Below are 17,974 nucleotides of genomic sequence, written 5' to 3' on the forward strand. Positions count from 1 at the left end.
GATCAATGTCTGTGTAAAAGTCAGTATATAGCACTGTTATGCATTTCAGGGGACTTTGTACTTTGTGATGTATTTATCTCCTATAAATGGCACTCAGAAGGATGAGGCCACGTGGGCCAAATACTTTTGTTAGAATTGTGGACTGTTAAAACAAAAGAAAAAAAAAATACTTTAAAACGTTTTTTTATCAGACCTTTGACTTGACTTTGAAGTGTTCAGGTGAGAGTACACGATTCCAAGAGTATACAGCTGCAGAACAAAGGACCCCACAGCATAGCTCACACAGGGTAGTGCCATGTGCACAACTCGGAATTTACGTAGTGCTTCACTGACCCGCAACACCCCTACCACGTGACCACAATACCCCACGAACCTTAGGTTTAGGGTTAGGTTATTGTTGTGTGTATTTAAGGTTACAGCCACTAGCCCACAGACCTTAAGTTTTGGGTTAGGTTATTATTATGAAATTAACTTTGTTTTAGTACCTAAATTTATCACCCTTATCATGTGCATATAATGATGACGTCTATTACGAGTTGCGTACGCAGCACTACCCTGTGTGAGCTAAGCCTGGATCCTCCGGCCGTGCAGCTCTCGTTGTGCAGCTCCAACATTGCAGTCATACGTGTGCCGCTTTTAGACGTCATCATTATACTGCCGAAGGCAAGCTCATTCATCAAACTCATTCATCTGAACACCCCAATCACATGATCACATCGTACCTTATCGTAATACAGCCGATGGAAGGCAAGCTCATTCATCAAACTCATTCATCTGAACACCCCAATCACATGATCACATCGTACCTTATCATAATACAGCCGATGGAAGGCAAGCTCATTCATCGAACTCATTCATCTGAACACCCCAATCACATGATCACATCGTACCTTATCATAATACAGCCGATGGAAGGCAAGCTCATTCATCTAACTCATTCATCTGAACACCCCAATCACATGATCACATCGTACCTTATCATAATACAGTCGATGGAAAGCAAGCTCATTCATCTAACTCATTCATCTGAACACCCCAATCACATGATCACATCGTATCTTATCGTAATACAGCCGATGGAAGGCAAGCTCATTCATCTGACCACCCCAATCACATGATCACATCGTACCTTATCGTAATACAGCCGATGGAAGGCAAGCTCATTCATCTAGCTCATTCATCTGACCACCCCAATCACATGATCACATCGTACCTTATCATAATACAGTCGATGGAAAGCAAGCTCATTCATCAAACTCATTCATCTGAACACCCCAATCACATGATCACATCGTACCTTATCATAATACAGCCGATGGAAGGCAAGCTCATTCATCTAACTCATTCATCTGAACACCCCAATCACATGATCACATCGTACCTTATCATAATACAGCCGATGGAAAGCAAGCTCATTCATCGAACTCATTCATCTGAACACCCCAATCACATGATCACATCGTACCTTATCGTAATACAGCCGATGGAAGGCAAGCTCATTCATCTGAACACCCCAATCACATGATCACATCGTATCTTATCGTAATACAGCCGATGGAAGGCAAGCTCATTCATCTGAACACCCCAATCACATGATCACATCGTACCTTATCGTAATACAGCCGATGGAAGGCAAGCTCATTCATCTAGCTCATTCATCTGACCACCCCAATCACATGATCACATCGTACCTTATCATAATACAGTCGATGGAAAGCAAGCTCATTCATCGAACTCATTCATCTGAACACCCCAATCACATGATCACATCGTACCTTATCGTAATACAACCAATGGAAACTTCATAAGACCCCCATCAAACGATTACTATTAACAATAACAATAAACATAACAAAGTGAAAACATCAATTTTACATAACATATTTTTGTCTTGTAAATTAAAACTTCAAAGAAAAGTGAAAAAATAATTCCCCCGATAACTCTTATTCATTATTAGGGGAGACCCTGTCTTGTTCATACAAGGGACATTTTGAAACAGTGTTGATGAAGATTATTATTTAAATTCAATTGTAGTACACGATTGTAATGGGAATGTCAGATTATATGGTAATATGCAAATCACTGTGTGCATTATTACATATTATTATAGTTATCCATGTCACACTGTATGACAATTCCCCAATAATAATTAATCTCAGTATCTGAAAAAAGAAGCATATGAGGAACATTTCTATGTGAATGGGTTCAGAAAATAATCATGAGGATTATTTAAATCAATGTGTAGGAAATAAAACAACTGAATTCAAAGTGGTGGGGTGGGGAGAACTATTAAACACAAACAAACTTTATTGTCGCCTACAATAATGACGTCATTTACAATCTGCGCACGCATGACTGCACGGGAGGAGAGCTGCACGGCTGGAGGATGCAGGCTGCAGAGATACACTGTTCGTTCGTTCTGCAGCAATACCCTTCTCCACGATCCCCCAGTCAACCTATAAGGGAGGATCTTTTATTGTGAAAGAGCCCTATTCAAATGAGCGTGCCTCTCATGGGAGGGGCCAATGTTTTGAATTATTTTACTGCTGCCACAAAAGAGCAAAAACGTTGTCTTGCGCTATTGTGGTGTGATGTGGCATTTGGAAGGAAGCACGCAAACGTCGAAAGTAACCTGGCTGAACCCAGCTCCAGCAGGCTTAGTTCATTAATAATGAATACATTAAAAATCTTTACACTTTACAAGTAAAAGATAAGTGAAGAACCTGGAGTTATCAAATCGTGAAGAAAATGCAAAAGTAACATTTTATATTCGGTAAATGGACACAGTGTAATACATAAGAAGACAGAAATGTATATTTGTTTGAGGAATAAGTGGTGAATTTAAACAGCTGGAGATAATAAAAGGGTTACCCTGTGATGTACAGTACGCGGCGTCAGCAGAACGAACTACAGTATTTTGATTCTGTCTGAAAATTGATTTGAACAAGTACAATATCACATCTTTCTACCGTGAATCGAAATGGTATGTTACACTTTCATTTTTCACTAAATTCTTTCTTATTAACTACACAGTAAAAAAAAAAAAAAAAAAAAGAAAAAGTAAAGATCATGAACCTTCCACTGCTGGTCCAGAGGCTAGGATGGAGTGCATTGAATCAACATAGTGAAGTAAAACAGTTAAATAAATACTACTAAAAAAAGTCTGCTCTCTCCATCCTCGGCATGCATGAATGGGCATAACTGTATTGTTATATTTGGTTGTGCAGTGCTAAATGTAATGGAAATGTCATTTGGTATATGTGACTTGACTGCGTGGGAAGGGTTATTTACCAAGTAGCGAGTCACATTCATTTACTCAAATCTGAATTACCATGTGAATTCCCAAAGAGTACACACTTCAGAAAATACTTGAAAAAAACGATTAGCTCCCTGAAAGAGGAAAAGGGACTCTATCAAAACTAACGGAGTTTATACATTAACAAAAATGCAGAAAAATTAAGCAGAAGTTTAAACTAAGCGTGCAAATTGACTGTTAAAACGTCAGATGGGCGATTAGCTGTTTTAATAAAAACGCACAGAAAGCTAAACTACGGAAGAATAAACTGGCACCAATAAGTTATATTTTAGTGAACCTTGTCTGTTGCGTAAAGGGTTACATTTTTTTTTCTTTTTTTGTTAAACTTTGTAGGTCGGCTGATAAAAGTTTTCAAGTACATATTTGAAATGTAACCGGCGCCTTTCCAAAACAAGCAATCCTGACAGCAATAACTGTTTTAGATCCGTGCCAAAAGTCGTCCTGCAGTAAGCGGGGCAGTAAGTTATACCTAAACATAGGTACTGGTGCCAGACAGTGTAAAAACTGATGTTGATTGTAATGTTTTTAATGTTTACACGTGTATGATTTAAAATGGCAATGAAAAAGTATAAACTCCTTGAAACTATCAGCACTTTTTAACAACTGAAATGATCTGTTTATTTATTTATTTATTTATTTATTTATTTATTTATTTTGTGCTGGGGTACCTGTGTAGTGTTATTTTCAGGTTCATGGTAAAAAGTGTTATCCAGCGCACTGGGATTGCTCGCCTAAACAATGCCTAACAACTTCTGTTAAGAAAGCAGGGAAGTGCCCATTCAAATCTGGTACCTTATTCTGTTTTCAGTCTTTTACATATTTTTTAATTGAATTTATCATATTTTACAGTCTTTTACGTTGTTAATGTAATTTATCATATTTTTCCACCATTAAGAAAATAAATAGTATGCAAATGTGTATCATGCAATACATTGGGTCTTTTTTTTTTACTTGTGCAATTTTGCTTTGGACTTCTCACTTTGTCTTGTTCGTCGTGAATTGTTTTCTTTTTAGGGAAATTGATTGTCTGTTTCCAGTTAAGTTTGCAAAAAAGTAAGGTATAATTAATGGTAAATGTACCTGTGTTTGACAATAGGAAAACACCCATCAAATCGCAATTGAATGCACCAGTACCAAAATCTGACAGCGTACTACTTTCAATGTGACAATGTATTGCTTTCTGACATTACATGGGTCAAGTTTTGGTACACGTACCACTTTCTAACACTACACCGGTGTTGTGCCAAATAGTGTCATCGGAAGAAGTGTCTCATTTGTAGTCAGAACACATGCGCAGTCATGCAAATTTATATGCGGATGCCATAGAATATTTTTTCCTCCATCTTTGCCACATGTCACATTTCATTTTGAATCAGTACATGAAAATGAAATACCTAGTTTTAGAAAACATTTACATTTTTAAACTGAGGGTAAATAGTCGAATAATTGTTGCAAAAATCAACAAAGAAGTTTAAGAAGACATGCCAACAAGTTCTTTTTGGAAGGTAGCAAAGTACAGTATTGAAAATTTGCTTACAGAACCCACCAGATTAGTCTGCAGATTTTCTTTACCCACCAGATTAGTCGGCCATTTTCTTTTAACAATGACACGTTAATGAATAGTTATGCTTATCATGTTTCATAAATAGAGAATTGGTAATACTTATTAGAACAGTCATATTCCGTATATGATCTGCTCATAAACGTGTCGGTAAGATGTGTTTCACTGTCTGCTGGACTATCGGTTGTCTCAGCTAACAATAGTAAAGTTCATCATTAAATTATAATATAAACAAACTAAAAGTAATTATTAAAAATTACCCCAGTGTACGAAAATAAAAAAAAATCCTAAAAAACAACGTTTGATCGGAAGCGACATCGTCGATTGGGAAACCTTTTTAATTAAGAAGAGGAAGGTACCGTCCACACACCATTGAATGCATTTCTGCAAATTTGCACTATTATTAATTAAGATCATTGAAATAACATGAACATTAAGTTATTAGACTAATTGAATGCAAGAGTTGTCACTGTATTGTATATAAAGCAGCCCAGTTTTGTCAACTTTGTTTTACAGCAGTCGCTGACGATGATCGCGCTTCCGACCAAACATTGGAAGGGGTTTTGAATGTTGCTGGGTATCTCAACATTAATATGTCTTTTCTTTAGGTCTATAGTACAAAATATTTTTTAAATAAAACTGTATTTTTAAAGTGTCAGTGAGAACAATCTTTGCATCCTCAGCACATGATTACACACACTGAAAGGTAAATGTAGACAGTATTCTGCTAAGCTAAAGAAGTAAATACACTAATTAGCAGTACAATGTTCTTTGACATACAAAAACAAAGAACACAATACAATTAAAATATCAAATCAATATGATGGTTATACTATCTGTTGCACATTGCTACTTTAGTCGTAATCTTCAATGAGACACAATTGTGCTGGCGACACTATTTGGCAGGGAGACCATGTTTCGCACTAATAGTGACAAATACTGTCAGGTGACACTATTTGGAAGAGACACTATTTGGCATAACACTGGGGCCTCATTTAGACAATAGGATAATGCAGAATAAGCATAATGTGTTCCAAAAAATCTAAAGAATTGTTTATCAGTTCATCACCATTGTTCCATATTGATAAATCTGTCCCATTCACAACCTTACAAAATCTAGCAGTCAGCAAGGTTGGATTACACTGGGTATTATTTATTCAGCATGTGTGGTCACAGCTGCATCCTCATTCTGAGGTTAAAAAGCAAAAGTGGAGAGAGCTTTTAAGACTTCAGGCATTGAATTCCATATGAGATCCGATCTCAGAGTCCGCAAGGACAGGGAAACGCGGGACGTGTGGCCCCAGCATATCAGCGATCTGGGAAGCAGTTTCCGAGGAAACACCCCAAACAGCCTCCTAGACAAGCTCCACCACAGCCTCAGCAGCCCCAACAGGGCCCCTGAAGGCTTGGGGCCTCAGACCCATCCCTGCTTCCAACACCAACTGCAATACTGGCGCAATTGCACCTCAGACTCCTGGGTACAAACCGGTTAGACACTGCAGTTTCGCGCAGTTTCGAGGGATTACATCCGTGAGCAACCCTCTCCAGGTCTTGCTTGTCATGCAATAAGTAGATACACTACTTCAAAAGCAAGCCATCAGTTTCGTAGAACACACCTCTCAGCAAGAGGGGTTCTACTCGAGATACTTTCTGGTGCCAAAGAAGGACGGGGGCCTTTGCCCCATCCTAGACCTGAGACACTTCAATGGGTTCTTGAAGGAGAGGAGATTCCAGATGGTCACACATCACCACATCCTCCAGTCAGTCCGGTCGGGCGACTGGTTTACCACTGTGGACTTAAAGGACACGTACTTTCACATTCATATTTGTCCTGTGAACCTCTTTGCCTTTCAGGGAAGCATTTTCGAGTTTTCCATGCTGCCATTCAGCCTCTCCTTAGCCCCCCGCACGTTTTCAAAGTGCGTGGATGTCATCCTAGCTCCCCTGCGACTGCAAGGCATCAGGGTGTTGAACTACCTGGACGACTGGTTGATTTGCTCCCAGTCACTGCAGAGAGCAGTGATCCACATGGTGCTCGTGACAGAGCATCTGGTGAGACTGGGTCTCACCCTGAACAATGCCAAAAGCAAATTAACACTGGTGCAAAATATGGTTTACTTGGGTCTCTGCCTGGCTTCATCAGTCATCCCACTAGGAATGCTTCACGTGCGCCTGGCCCAAATGTGGCTCAGTGCCTTCCGGCTACATGCCAAATGTGACAGACACCGTCAGCTGACCATGTCCATGGGTCCATGTACCCTTGAGCAAGGTACTTTACCTAGATTGCTCCAGTAAAAACCCAACTGTATAAATGGGTAATTGTATGGGTTAAAATAATGTGATATCTTGTAACAATTGTAAGTCGCCCTGGATAAGGGCGTCTGCTAATAAATAAATAATAATAATAATAATAATAATAATAATAATAATAATAATAATAATAATAATAATAATAATAATGTCTTGCGTATGCTGGGAAGCCCAACATCTGGGACATTCGCACATTCGAGAGGATTAGCTGCATCATGGGCCCTCTTTAGAGGTGCCTTATTGACAGACATCTGTACTGTGGCTAGCTGGGCTATTCTGCATACATTTACCAGATTCTACCGACTCAATGTGGTAGATCCATCCATGCCTTCATTAGGCACAAGGGTCCTTGAGGTTGCACTCTCACACCATGGAAATTAGTTCAGTGGTCGCGAGACTTCCCTCATCTGCTGTCTGCTCACGCTCCGTCGCAGCGGCTTTGATATACTTTCCCAAAAGTATTGTTGTTGGTTGTCTTCGAATTGAAAGGGAATGATAGGTTACAGATGCAACCCCGGTTCCTTGAAAGAGAAGATGACCAACAAAACTTGCAAGGTCGTATCATTCGCATTCGGGGGTTTGATGCAAAAGAGAACGCAGTCTCCATGGAGTGACTACTTAATCCCTCAGTAGGCGAGACCAAGGATGTCACTCCCCGGAGGGGCCTATCGGCAGCTTTGACATAAAGTGCTCAATAAATACCTGACTTGTGATAAGCATATCCCAAAAGTATTGTTGTTGGTCATCTTTTATTTCATCGTTTTTGTTTGCTGTCCTGTAGAAACCCCACCAAATTTTATGTAAAACAAACATTTTTGTTTCTTGTTGTATATGTTAAGCTTACCGATTTCCAGGATTAAAACTTGAACCTCATGTTGTGAAAACTATTATAAATACATATTTAGATTAATTTTCCCCTTTTCCTACTTCTATAGACAGACACATTTTATGTTTATGTAGGTACTGTATATTGTATTTAAAAAACATAGTTGAATTTTCATCCCCATGACGTCACACACCATTCCCCCTTCCTCTGTGATTTTTAGTACATATTTCCGTGACAAAATGCCTTATCAGTTATTAAAATAGGAATCACACATCAAACAAATGTCACTCTCCTCCATCTAAAAGATCTTGGTTGGCTTGTCAGAAATATCGAGTGGAATTTATCACAAAATGGCCATTCATTAAAAGAAGTCGATTGTCTCAATCTCACGTCTGCTGTGAATACTGCCGGACTGTATCACTCACGTAGGTACGAAGAAACACCAGCAATAAGCAAAATCTGACACTCCCCATTACTGTATATTTGTATACTATATACTCGCTTTAAGTAATGAATTAATTATTGGATACTGCACAGCATACTACAGCAATTTGTGTTTTGATAGTTGTAAAAATGTAAATAAAAAACATTATGTTAAATCTTTATTGAGGTGTTGTTATTTTGATTATTTTAAGGTTGAATATTTCAGTCCAGGTTTGATAACACTTACGAGATCCTAAAACACTCTCATTACTAATATTTAAATCCAGAATAAATAGAATTTCAATTTAAAAAGAAAATCAGAGTTGTAGTATTTTTATTGTTTTTGTTTTTTGTTTTTTTAATTCTAAAGGACTTGTGTTTACAATTACCAAAATAATAGATTGAACAGCAAAAATGTTGCCATTGGCTTGCCAGAGCCTAAGAACCTTTTAATTTCTAGGGGCTAGCAGCCACTGGCCTTAAAAAAAATTTCTGACTCACTTTGCTCGGCACATGCTACTATTTTCTCCTTTCAGAAGTTGGCATCTCTGTCAGGACAGGGACATATAGTAAATCATTACAAAGATATTGTATAACAACCCGGTAAATGCATAGGAAGACGTATAGGGGATGTTTACTCCAATTGAATAAGTGAAAACTACAGTAGTTGGGTTTTGACTATTTTCTGCTATATATGTTTTTTTATTAAATCTTGTTGCTCATGCAACAGTAACACAGTGTATGAGTGTGTTAAAAAAAAAAAAAATTGTTTGATCATACATATCCCAATTCCCCGAACTAATCACAGAAAATCTCAGCAAGACAATGAGAAGCAGCTTAGTTATACAGAGCTTGTAGTCTTCTTTGGCCTTTTCATTTGAATTTGGTACCAATGTTTTATCAGAAAAAAAGCAAATAGGAAAACAAGTAAAAATGAAATTAGGAGCAATCGGAATTCTGATAGAATTATTGGAAACAATGAGTAATATGGAAAAAAAAAACAGGAAGTATGAGTAATGCAAACTGTATAAATAGGATATTTGAGATATTTTCTGGAGAAAGAATAGAAATAAGGATATGGAGAAAGAATAAAAAACATGGGAAGTTATCAATCTAAAAATAACTTTTTATTGAACCTTGTAGTGTTTTCCCATTGCTAAAATGTATTATCTTTTCATTTTCTTAAGACTGAAACAAAACAAATATTGACAGAAACTCTATACATTATTACCCACAGATTTGGACATTGTAATACATTTATTATTTAGAAAAAATACATCCCCTCCCACCCAATGAAAATGACCCTGAGAGAAAAGCCATTATCCATGGCAGAAGGCCATGAATGTCATCTGCAAGTTTTTTGACTGAAGCTGGAAAAAAAAGTGGTACCATTCAATGATAAACCATTTCCTTTTACACAGAACAAGGGCTTGTAGTGGAAACAACCTTCTGCAAAAAAATTAGCTGAGACTCCAACTTTAACTATGAGCCCTCTTTTCAAAATATGGGAAGGACTGGAGAAACACCACTGCAATTTGAAAGACATTTTGTAGCAGTGTGAAAAAGGCATTGGAATGTTTTTAAATGTAGTGTGTTTAATGGAGGAAGCTCACTGGTGATTTCCACAAATGTATTATGCTAAAAGAGAAATTATACATTCAGCGAGAGAAACATTAAACATACTACAGGGACATGTTGCTTGAAAGAGGGAAGTAAATCTCTTTAACCCATAGTAAAAAGAGAAAGAGGTCAGGAGGGAATTCCCTTCTTAAGAGAGTCAATAACAGATTTGCTGTTTGCTGGTTATGTTTTTTTGAGGGTTACAACTGTTCATGAATAACAGGCCACCTGCATAAACATGTTCATGAAGTTTAAATTAAGCATGATTTTAAATTATTGCCTGTTTAGATAAAGGGGGACTGCCATATGAACCTAAATGTTGATAAGCACGTAACCAAGTAAAAAACTGATCATTATCCTTGAATACCTCACTTTTTCACAGTCACTTAGCATGCTTCTGTATATTAATGCAAATGTATAAACATCTCAGCCACGTCTCCTTTGTGACTGTCTGCTGCTTGGCTCAATAAGAGTAATTTAACATTGTGGGTGTCATTTTCTGAAATAGATTCCACTCCTACACCGCATTCTGACACAATGAGAGATGAGAAGGAAATCCTTTCTTGATTCAAGCTGGTGAGGAAGCAAAATACTTAAAATGTAAGAGTTAATTTCTGTGTTATAAACGGATTAAACATGATACTCTGAAACCACTTCTTTATTATTTCATATGGTTTAATTGTATCTTGTCTTTTTTTTTTTTTTTTTTTTACATTCCTGTGTTTATCTGAAGCTCACTGCTTTACATGCTATTGGCAACTGCAGCACTGTAATATAGGATTACAAAATCCGGATCACTGTTATCCAGATTACTGGCCCCTGAGTATTAGAACTTTAAATTGAATTCACCCCAAGGTCCAAAGCCGAGTTCAAACCTGCTGTCTAGACCAGAATTCCATGCTTCCAACAACAGAGCATTGTTTAAAGAATTTAAAGCTGTTTAATTCCACTGCTGAAAAAGCAAATCTCTGGTAATTTGAAAATAATATAAAGGGATTATAATTCTTATAACTATTTTAACACTGCAGATCTTTAGGTCTAGGAATACAACTGCAGAACTCTAATACTATGGGAAAGATAACTCCATTCAAAATAGCAGACCAGTAAACTAATCTAATAAACTAATATTGTAATATCTGTTCCTATTGTTATTTTTTGGTACATTGAAAGTATTTCATTAGGTATCGCACGGTACTATTTATATAAAGGTACTTAAAAAAAAAATTCAAAGGGCTTTAGCTAGCATATGTTCTGTAAGTTTCGATGTATACAATTAGAATCAGGTGCTGCAACGTGATAAAAAGAAGATAAACTACAGAACAAAGCAGGGATTGACTGCACTTGATTCAATACAGCCCTTCCAACAGAAAGCTTAATGAATTCTTCCATCATAGAAGAAGGACTGGGTTTGGCCAGAGTCTCAATTTCCAGCTCAGTGGTGTAGCGCTGGGCAGGAATCCCTGCTGACATAGCTTTTAAAACAGGAGAGGCTGGTTTTCAGAAATGCACCGAAGATCTTCAAAAATGCAAGCAAGCCATTTTCTCAGGGGTATAATGGAATCCTTTTAGAAAAAGATCTGCAAAAGCCATAAATGTGTCGACTCAGTGAAACTCCTGTCATAGCTTCGGGAAAAAAAAACAAAAAACTTTAAAATTGCCTGACACATGAACCCCTGCTAAAATAAATAAGAAAGACACTGGGGGAAAATATATATATAGTTTTAACAGGCAAGGTTATTCACAAGATGTATGCCAGTTGTGATAAGTTTTCTGCCATACGTTATATATCTTTGTCACAGATGGCTGGGTGGGTGACGTCACCAGACCAGGAAATACACAGACTCAGTGCTGCGGGGTGAGACGCAAATGCGCTCCTTCTTTATTAAATAGATTAAACAAACCGAACACAAATAAAACGGCACGGTGGCCAAAATAAACAAACACAATAATCAAACAAATATTGTGCTGGTCTAAATCCAGAACAAGTAGCAGCTGTTGTTGTAAATTTCTGCTCTCTCGTTCTTTCTCCTCTCCTCTCGTTCTTTCTCCTCTCCTCTCATTCTTTCTCCTCTCCTCTCGTTCTTTCTCCTCTCCTCTCGTTCTTTCTCCTCTCCTCTCCTCTCTCGCAGCGCTCAGCTGCTACACTTTTTATACATGTGGTCGGCCTCAAATTGGCAAACAATCAAACAATTTGAAGACCACCACATTCTGAATAATAACCTCTACTGCCTGTACAGTGCATTGGACAGTACAGTCCCATTCAGCCCTCTGATTGGGTGCAACTCACAAGTCACGCCCAATCATAACTTGAAGAGCTTCCAGGTATATGATAGACAGAATCTATCATGCGCACCCACTTACTGTCAGTTATACTATTGCTCACTGTAAACATCACCGTCAAACCACAAGCAGAAAGGATACAAAAGTAAATACAAATAAAATACAAAAATTTTCTCAGCCTTATAGATAACAAAAAAAATATGTTAACATAACTGTTAAGCAGGGTGTATTATTGATTAATCTTGGACAACCTAATATTTTTTCCGGTAAGGTAATCCAACATTTGTTCTCACCAGGGTCTGTGAAACCAGACATAAGACATCAACAACAAAGCCTGGTTAATGAGCTCTGTACACCAGAACCAGTTATATTGAACATGTATGTATGTGTCTTAAAACAGAAAATTCTCTGACTAGATAGAAAAAAAATCTTTTCTCTATTTATCAAACAGATGTAAACCATACATTTTATAAGGGTGATAATAAAAAGGAAAAAAATGCCTGCAACAACTCTTTGAAGCTATCCCACACCAATACAAACAGAATGCAATTCTCTTTATGATTCATTTATGAAAGAAGGATATCCAAGACCCAGACTTTAAAATATGCAATTCATTCTGATAACCTACAGCTGCAGACAAGACACTCAAGCTATTCCATCAAATATTCCATGCACGTGACAGACGTTGAGGAAGCCCAGATCTGACTTATGGATTCATTCAGTAGGAACTTTGGCCTCCAGTGTTGCCACTCCAGCGCCTTCCATCATCCGTAATCTGCAAAATTCAAATGTTTATTTGCAAATAACCACAATAACTTCTCAGGATTGTAAAACCTGTGTTTGGCGCAGGTCCCTCCAAGATATTGGAACACAGCCTAAAAATCATTAATGCATGCTTTCCAAAACTGAAAAAGCTATTGGTAACAGATGTCAGGACTGCCCAGATCCTGACCACCTTTCGGCGCCTCCTCAAGACTCACCTCTTCAGACAGCACCTATAGAACTCCTCTTTTCCCTCTGGACACTTTATCACTCTTCCTTAATGCACTTTACTTGCACCTATCTGCTCCCTATTTTACTGCATTTAATCCTGTACTTTACAGATTACTGTACTGTAATCTGCCACTAGTGTTATTCAATCTGTAGTATTTTGCATTTAATCGTATCCTGATGTAACTATCACTGACACTGTTATCTGCTCTGATATTGATTTGTATTTTGTAATATACTTGTACTTACCAGAAATGAAGTCATTGTATTTTATCTTGCTCTTAATTGTATTAATACTTGTACTGTGATTCCTGAAATGTATTTTTTGTTTATGACTGTAAGTCGCCCTGGATAAGGGCGTCTGCTAAGAAATAAATAAATAAATAAATAAATAAATAAATAATAATAATAATAATAATAATAAAATAGCGTAAAGAATTTTACGGTAGTCTCGTGATCATGCACTGAATGAAAGCTCCGGTGTCTGTGTACCATGCATAATTTTAATGAACTTATACATCAGAACTTTAGTTCATAGGTTTTATGTAGTTTATGCTGTAAGGTCACAACTTTCTTTGCATTATCTCAAATTAGACAAATAGGCATGCTCCTGCAACTACTTGTAGCACTAGGAGGATTGGCACAACAAATTCATACTACTACTAATTCAACATTTTTAATTAAAAAAAAGAATCTAGTCTAATTAACTCCTATGTTTTCTATGTTAATATTACAAATTGAAAAAAAGTCCTGAATTATATTTGTTTTGTTCTAGTTTTGTATAATAAACTTTTTTAAAGACTAGAGTAAATGCTAAGCTGCAGTATATTCTTTATTTTTAAAATGGGAGAAGAGAAATGAGTCTGAGCAGCAAACTTGACATGTTCCAGACTTGCCTGAGGGCATTTAGTGTGTTTCTTCCCTTCATTTCAGAATCCAGCCTTTTTAATGTAATGCTTTGACAGGATTTTTCAAAATGAACAAACCACATGTTTAAAGCTGGCTAGGAAATGTATATTTGAACAATAACTGTATTATAATTTCCCTAAAACCCTCCAGCCAGAGTCTATAATTATGTGTTCTGTAGTTGCCTACTTCTCTACAGAGTAGAGTTGTTTTATTATTATTTATTTCTCTCCCTCTCCTCTGTAGGCCACAAGACTGTGTTTGAAGATGCGCTGCAAGAGGAGACCTGTAGTTGCTTTCAGCTTCCTCTTTGCTCTGTCTGTGATGATGATAAACAGCTTTCTGTCCTTCCCTCCTGCCTACTACAGTCTGCAGGAGTTGGAGCCACGTGAAGACTCCATCAGGAAACGAGCTGTCTTCACTTCTGTCCATGAGCACTGGACACTTGGTACGAGGGAAGAGCCAATCAAGTACTTTATTGTTGAGAAACCAAAGAACGATCAGAGGGCTCACCCCAATAAACTTCCTATGAGCAGCAACACACATACCTCAAAAGCAAAAAGGAAAACTCAGGTATATACCTCAAAGGCCAGAGAAGGAAGGTACCTCCATCTCTCTGCACTGGATGCAGAGGGTGTACTCAGTAACCGCCAATTACAAAGGAAGGAAGGTGACAGGAAGAACATAGTGTCCAATCGGACGCCTCCAATTGGTGGGGACTTGCAAAGTTCACTGAAGCTTAAACTCATATTCACTGCAAAGAGCCAAACTAATGGTGGGGAGTTGTTACAGCGCAAATACAAACCAGATGTGCAAGGCGTCACTGGTGGTGCAAAGAAGTTTGTAGTCCCTCTGGCAGCTGGAGGAAAGCTGCATGCTAAAGATATTAGAAAACTTGAAAGGAAACCCAGGCCTGCCACGTCTTTGGATAGGAAGATGCTGCCTTTGCTAGGTCAGTGGAAGGATGAATCCAGACCTCTGTCCAAGGCTGCTAGACAGACAGAGTTTCCTTTGTGGGGAAAGCTTGCAGAAGACCCATTCCCAGAAGATCTGAAAGGGAACGTCAGGTTTGGAGAACAGCCACCCCCGTGGTTCAGTCCAGAAGATGTAAGAAAGATGAAGCTGCTTGCTGACGGTGTGGTTATCAATAAATCAAGGGTGCCATCTCATGGACAAGTAATGAAGGTGGGCCTTAGACGGGGCACTTCTCCAGAGCCTGAAGACCTAGAACACCACTGCCAGGATGGCCTCTGTGCTCTGATCAAGCGTCCAGAGGACTGGTTTGAAGTCTTTGCCTTCCACTTGGACAGAGTTCTGGGGTTGAACAGGAGCCTGCCATCCGTGACAAGGAAATTCCACAGCGAACTTCTTCCATACAAGTTTACGAGAGGTCCAGCCAGGCCCATAGTCTGGTGGGATCCGGACATTCAGCATTTATCCGATGATAATACTGACCAGAACTCCTTCCCGCTCACTTGGCTGCAGTATCAAGCTGTGCTCAAGCAGAGGTGTGGTGTGAAAGAGTCTTCCCTGGAGTCATCAGTACCTTGTGTGGGTGTCCGACACTCTGAGTGGGGCAAGCTTGCCTTCTTTGATTTCCTGCTGCAGGTATGTTCCTTTGGGATACAACATAGTGGTTGTAAAATAATGATTAATCATTTTTTTACTTGCCGGCCACTTGGTCTGCAGAACTAATTTCATTGTGTACATGACTTAACTATATTTCTGGTTTCAGTGGCCTTACACTTTAGGTTTTACTTTTAAACAGGTTTCGGTTACCCCACTTTCTGCTCATATTTTATTCTTTAAACTTCCTTTTTCAGGAAACACATCTAATTCTCTCTTGAACCTATTTGTACAATAGTATTTACTTTAGTGAATTTCCCAGTAGTCTTGTTCAATGATCATAACTAAGGCGCACAATTTTGGCACAGTAATTTTTAGTACATTTCACTGTAAGGTGCGGCAAAAAAACAAGAATTCACGGAAAGGGCACCAAATAATGTAGTTTTGGCTACATCAACATATCAAAAGTGGTTTTACATCCATTTCCAAGATTTCAATGACTTTATTCAAATTTACGATTTCCGTGAACACTGTGGCAAAATCATAGCCTTTTATATGTCATAACCTTTGTGTGAAATAGTCTTTAATTTTTCGATTAGTTATTATATGCTACACCCTTACATTACTAACGTTCAACAGAAATATAGAGAAATAGAGCTTTACTCATGAGCAGCAAAATTAATAAAACATATATCTACGTATATCTTCCTGGGCCTAAAAGATAAATAAATGCAAAGTACAGTACATTGTATTTCCTGCTCGGGTTTATTTTTAAATGTGACATATTCTTTGCTGTATTGTAATAGTACATAATAAAATAATTAAAAAAAACAAAACATATTGCTTGCCCTGGCTTGCATATGTTTAGAGATCTAGATTTCTAACCTACTGTAATTCTTTTTGCTTTTGTGTTGTTGCTTTGATACGCTGTGCTGAGTAAATAAATGAGACTTTTTCAATTGAAACAGTAAGCCTCAGAGTTGTCGATGCTGTTTACTGTTCGTTTTAAGAAGGCTATTGAGGCTTGTTAGCCTCAGGAAGGAGACTCTGAAATGTAATGGCTGCAGTTTAAGCACTAGAGCGCAATTTTATTAAAGCAAAATAAAAGATTTAAACAAACAAAAACAACAATACAAACCAAAAAAAACTACACCCAAGCAAACCACTATCTAAGTGCGATTGCTGCTCGCCCCACCTGCTACTCTCAGCTTTTTCTTCTCCTAAGGGTTTTTCTCTCCCTTTATATACAGGTGGCCATTCCCCAACTAGCACTCAATTACCTAATTAGGGAATGGCCACACCTGTGATTGATGGCAGGGATAGATTGAACCCCATCCCTCCCAAGCTTACATTTATGCCACTATTTACAGCGGCAGGCTTCCACCCTGCCACAGTAACCAGTAATTTACACATTAGTTGAATAGTGGCATCGCCACGTTAGATACATAAACTCTCCGGTTCGCGGTTTGCTTAATGTGTTGGAAACCAGGAATAGCGTGGCGCAGCAAATCAAATACAAGAGCCAGTCAGTGTGCACCTGCAGATAAAAGAGCAAGACAAATGGTGACTAGTAACTACATTACAGTAGAACGTAATACACAAAAAGTAACTGTGTAACTGTTTACAACTGTAAAAAATGATGTGCATTATAGCCGAGATCGCGGTTAGCCCGAGAGCGCTCTACCAAGGTAATACTGTATACTTGTTAGACTGATATATCAATGAAACTGAACAAAAGTGACTTGCAGTTATACCTTCTAATTAACCTCTCTCAGAGTGAATAGAACACTTTTAATAAACTATTCAAGCTGCGACTTGGCATAGGCTTCCCTCCAGCTCAAGTCGATCAGGACCGTCTCCCCACCACATGCATACTGGCACTGCCCATTGTACGAGCTTGGCACTGCCACGGCAAATCCGTGCCACGGTAATATGGGATCCCATCAGCTCACCCCATCAAACAAAGATATATTTGGTAGGGATTGTTTCCTTATTCATGCTTTGAAACGAGGCACATGCTGTAACAGCAGCAGAGTGTCAGTGGCTGCAGTTATCACAAATCATTCCCAGCGTGTATTGGTTATTTTCAGCAGTGATGTAAACATGTGGTTGCTTTTTATTATTATAAATAGAAAATATTGTTTGTTCTTAAACAAACTGGATTTTGCCTTGTTAG

The 17,974-nt window shown here is 38.2% G+C and overlaps 1 protein-coding gene across 3 annotated transcripts in view; it reads left to right on the plus strand.

Moving 5' to 3' along the window:
• The first annotated feature begins 2,558 nt into the window (after window positions 1-2,558).
• LOC117399417 (Golgi-associated kinase 1A-like) overlaps window positions 2,559-17,974 on the plus strand; it is a 29,291-nt gene continuing 13,875 nt past the window's right edge. For 2 of the 3 annotated variants that reach the window (XM_033998546.3, XM_059022292.1), the window contains exons 1-2: window positions 2,559-2,983; window positions 14,479-15,840. In XM_033998546.3, the coding sequence (XP_033854437.3) occupies window positions 2,981-2,983; window positions 14,479-15,840 (1,365 nt within the window). In that variant the 5' untranslated portion in view covers window positions 2,559-2,980. Of the gene's footprint in view, window positions 2,984-10,564; window positions 10,657-14,478; window positions 15,841-17,974 lie in introns of all 3 variants that reach the window. The other variant, XM_059022291.1, reaches the window with a different exon arrangement.

Source organism: Acipenser ruthenus, chromosome 4 (assembly GCF_902713425.1).
Source record: "Acipenser ruthenus chromosome 4, fAciRut3.2 maternal haplotype, whole genome shotgun sequence".
Taxonomy (NCBI): domain Eukaryota; kingdom Metazoa; phylum Chordata; class Actinopteri; order Acipenseriformes; family Acipenseridae; genus Acipenser; species Acipenser ruthenus.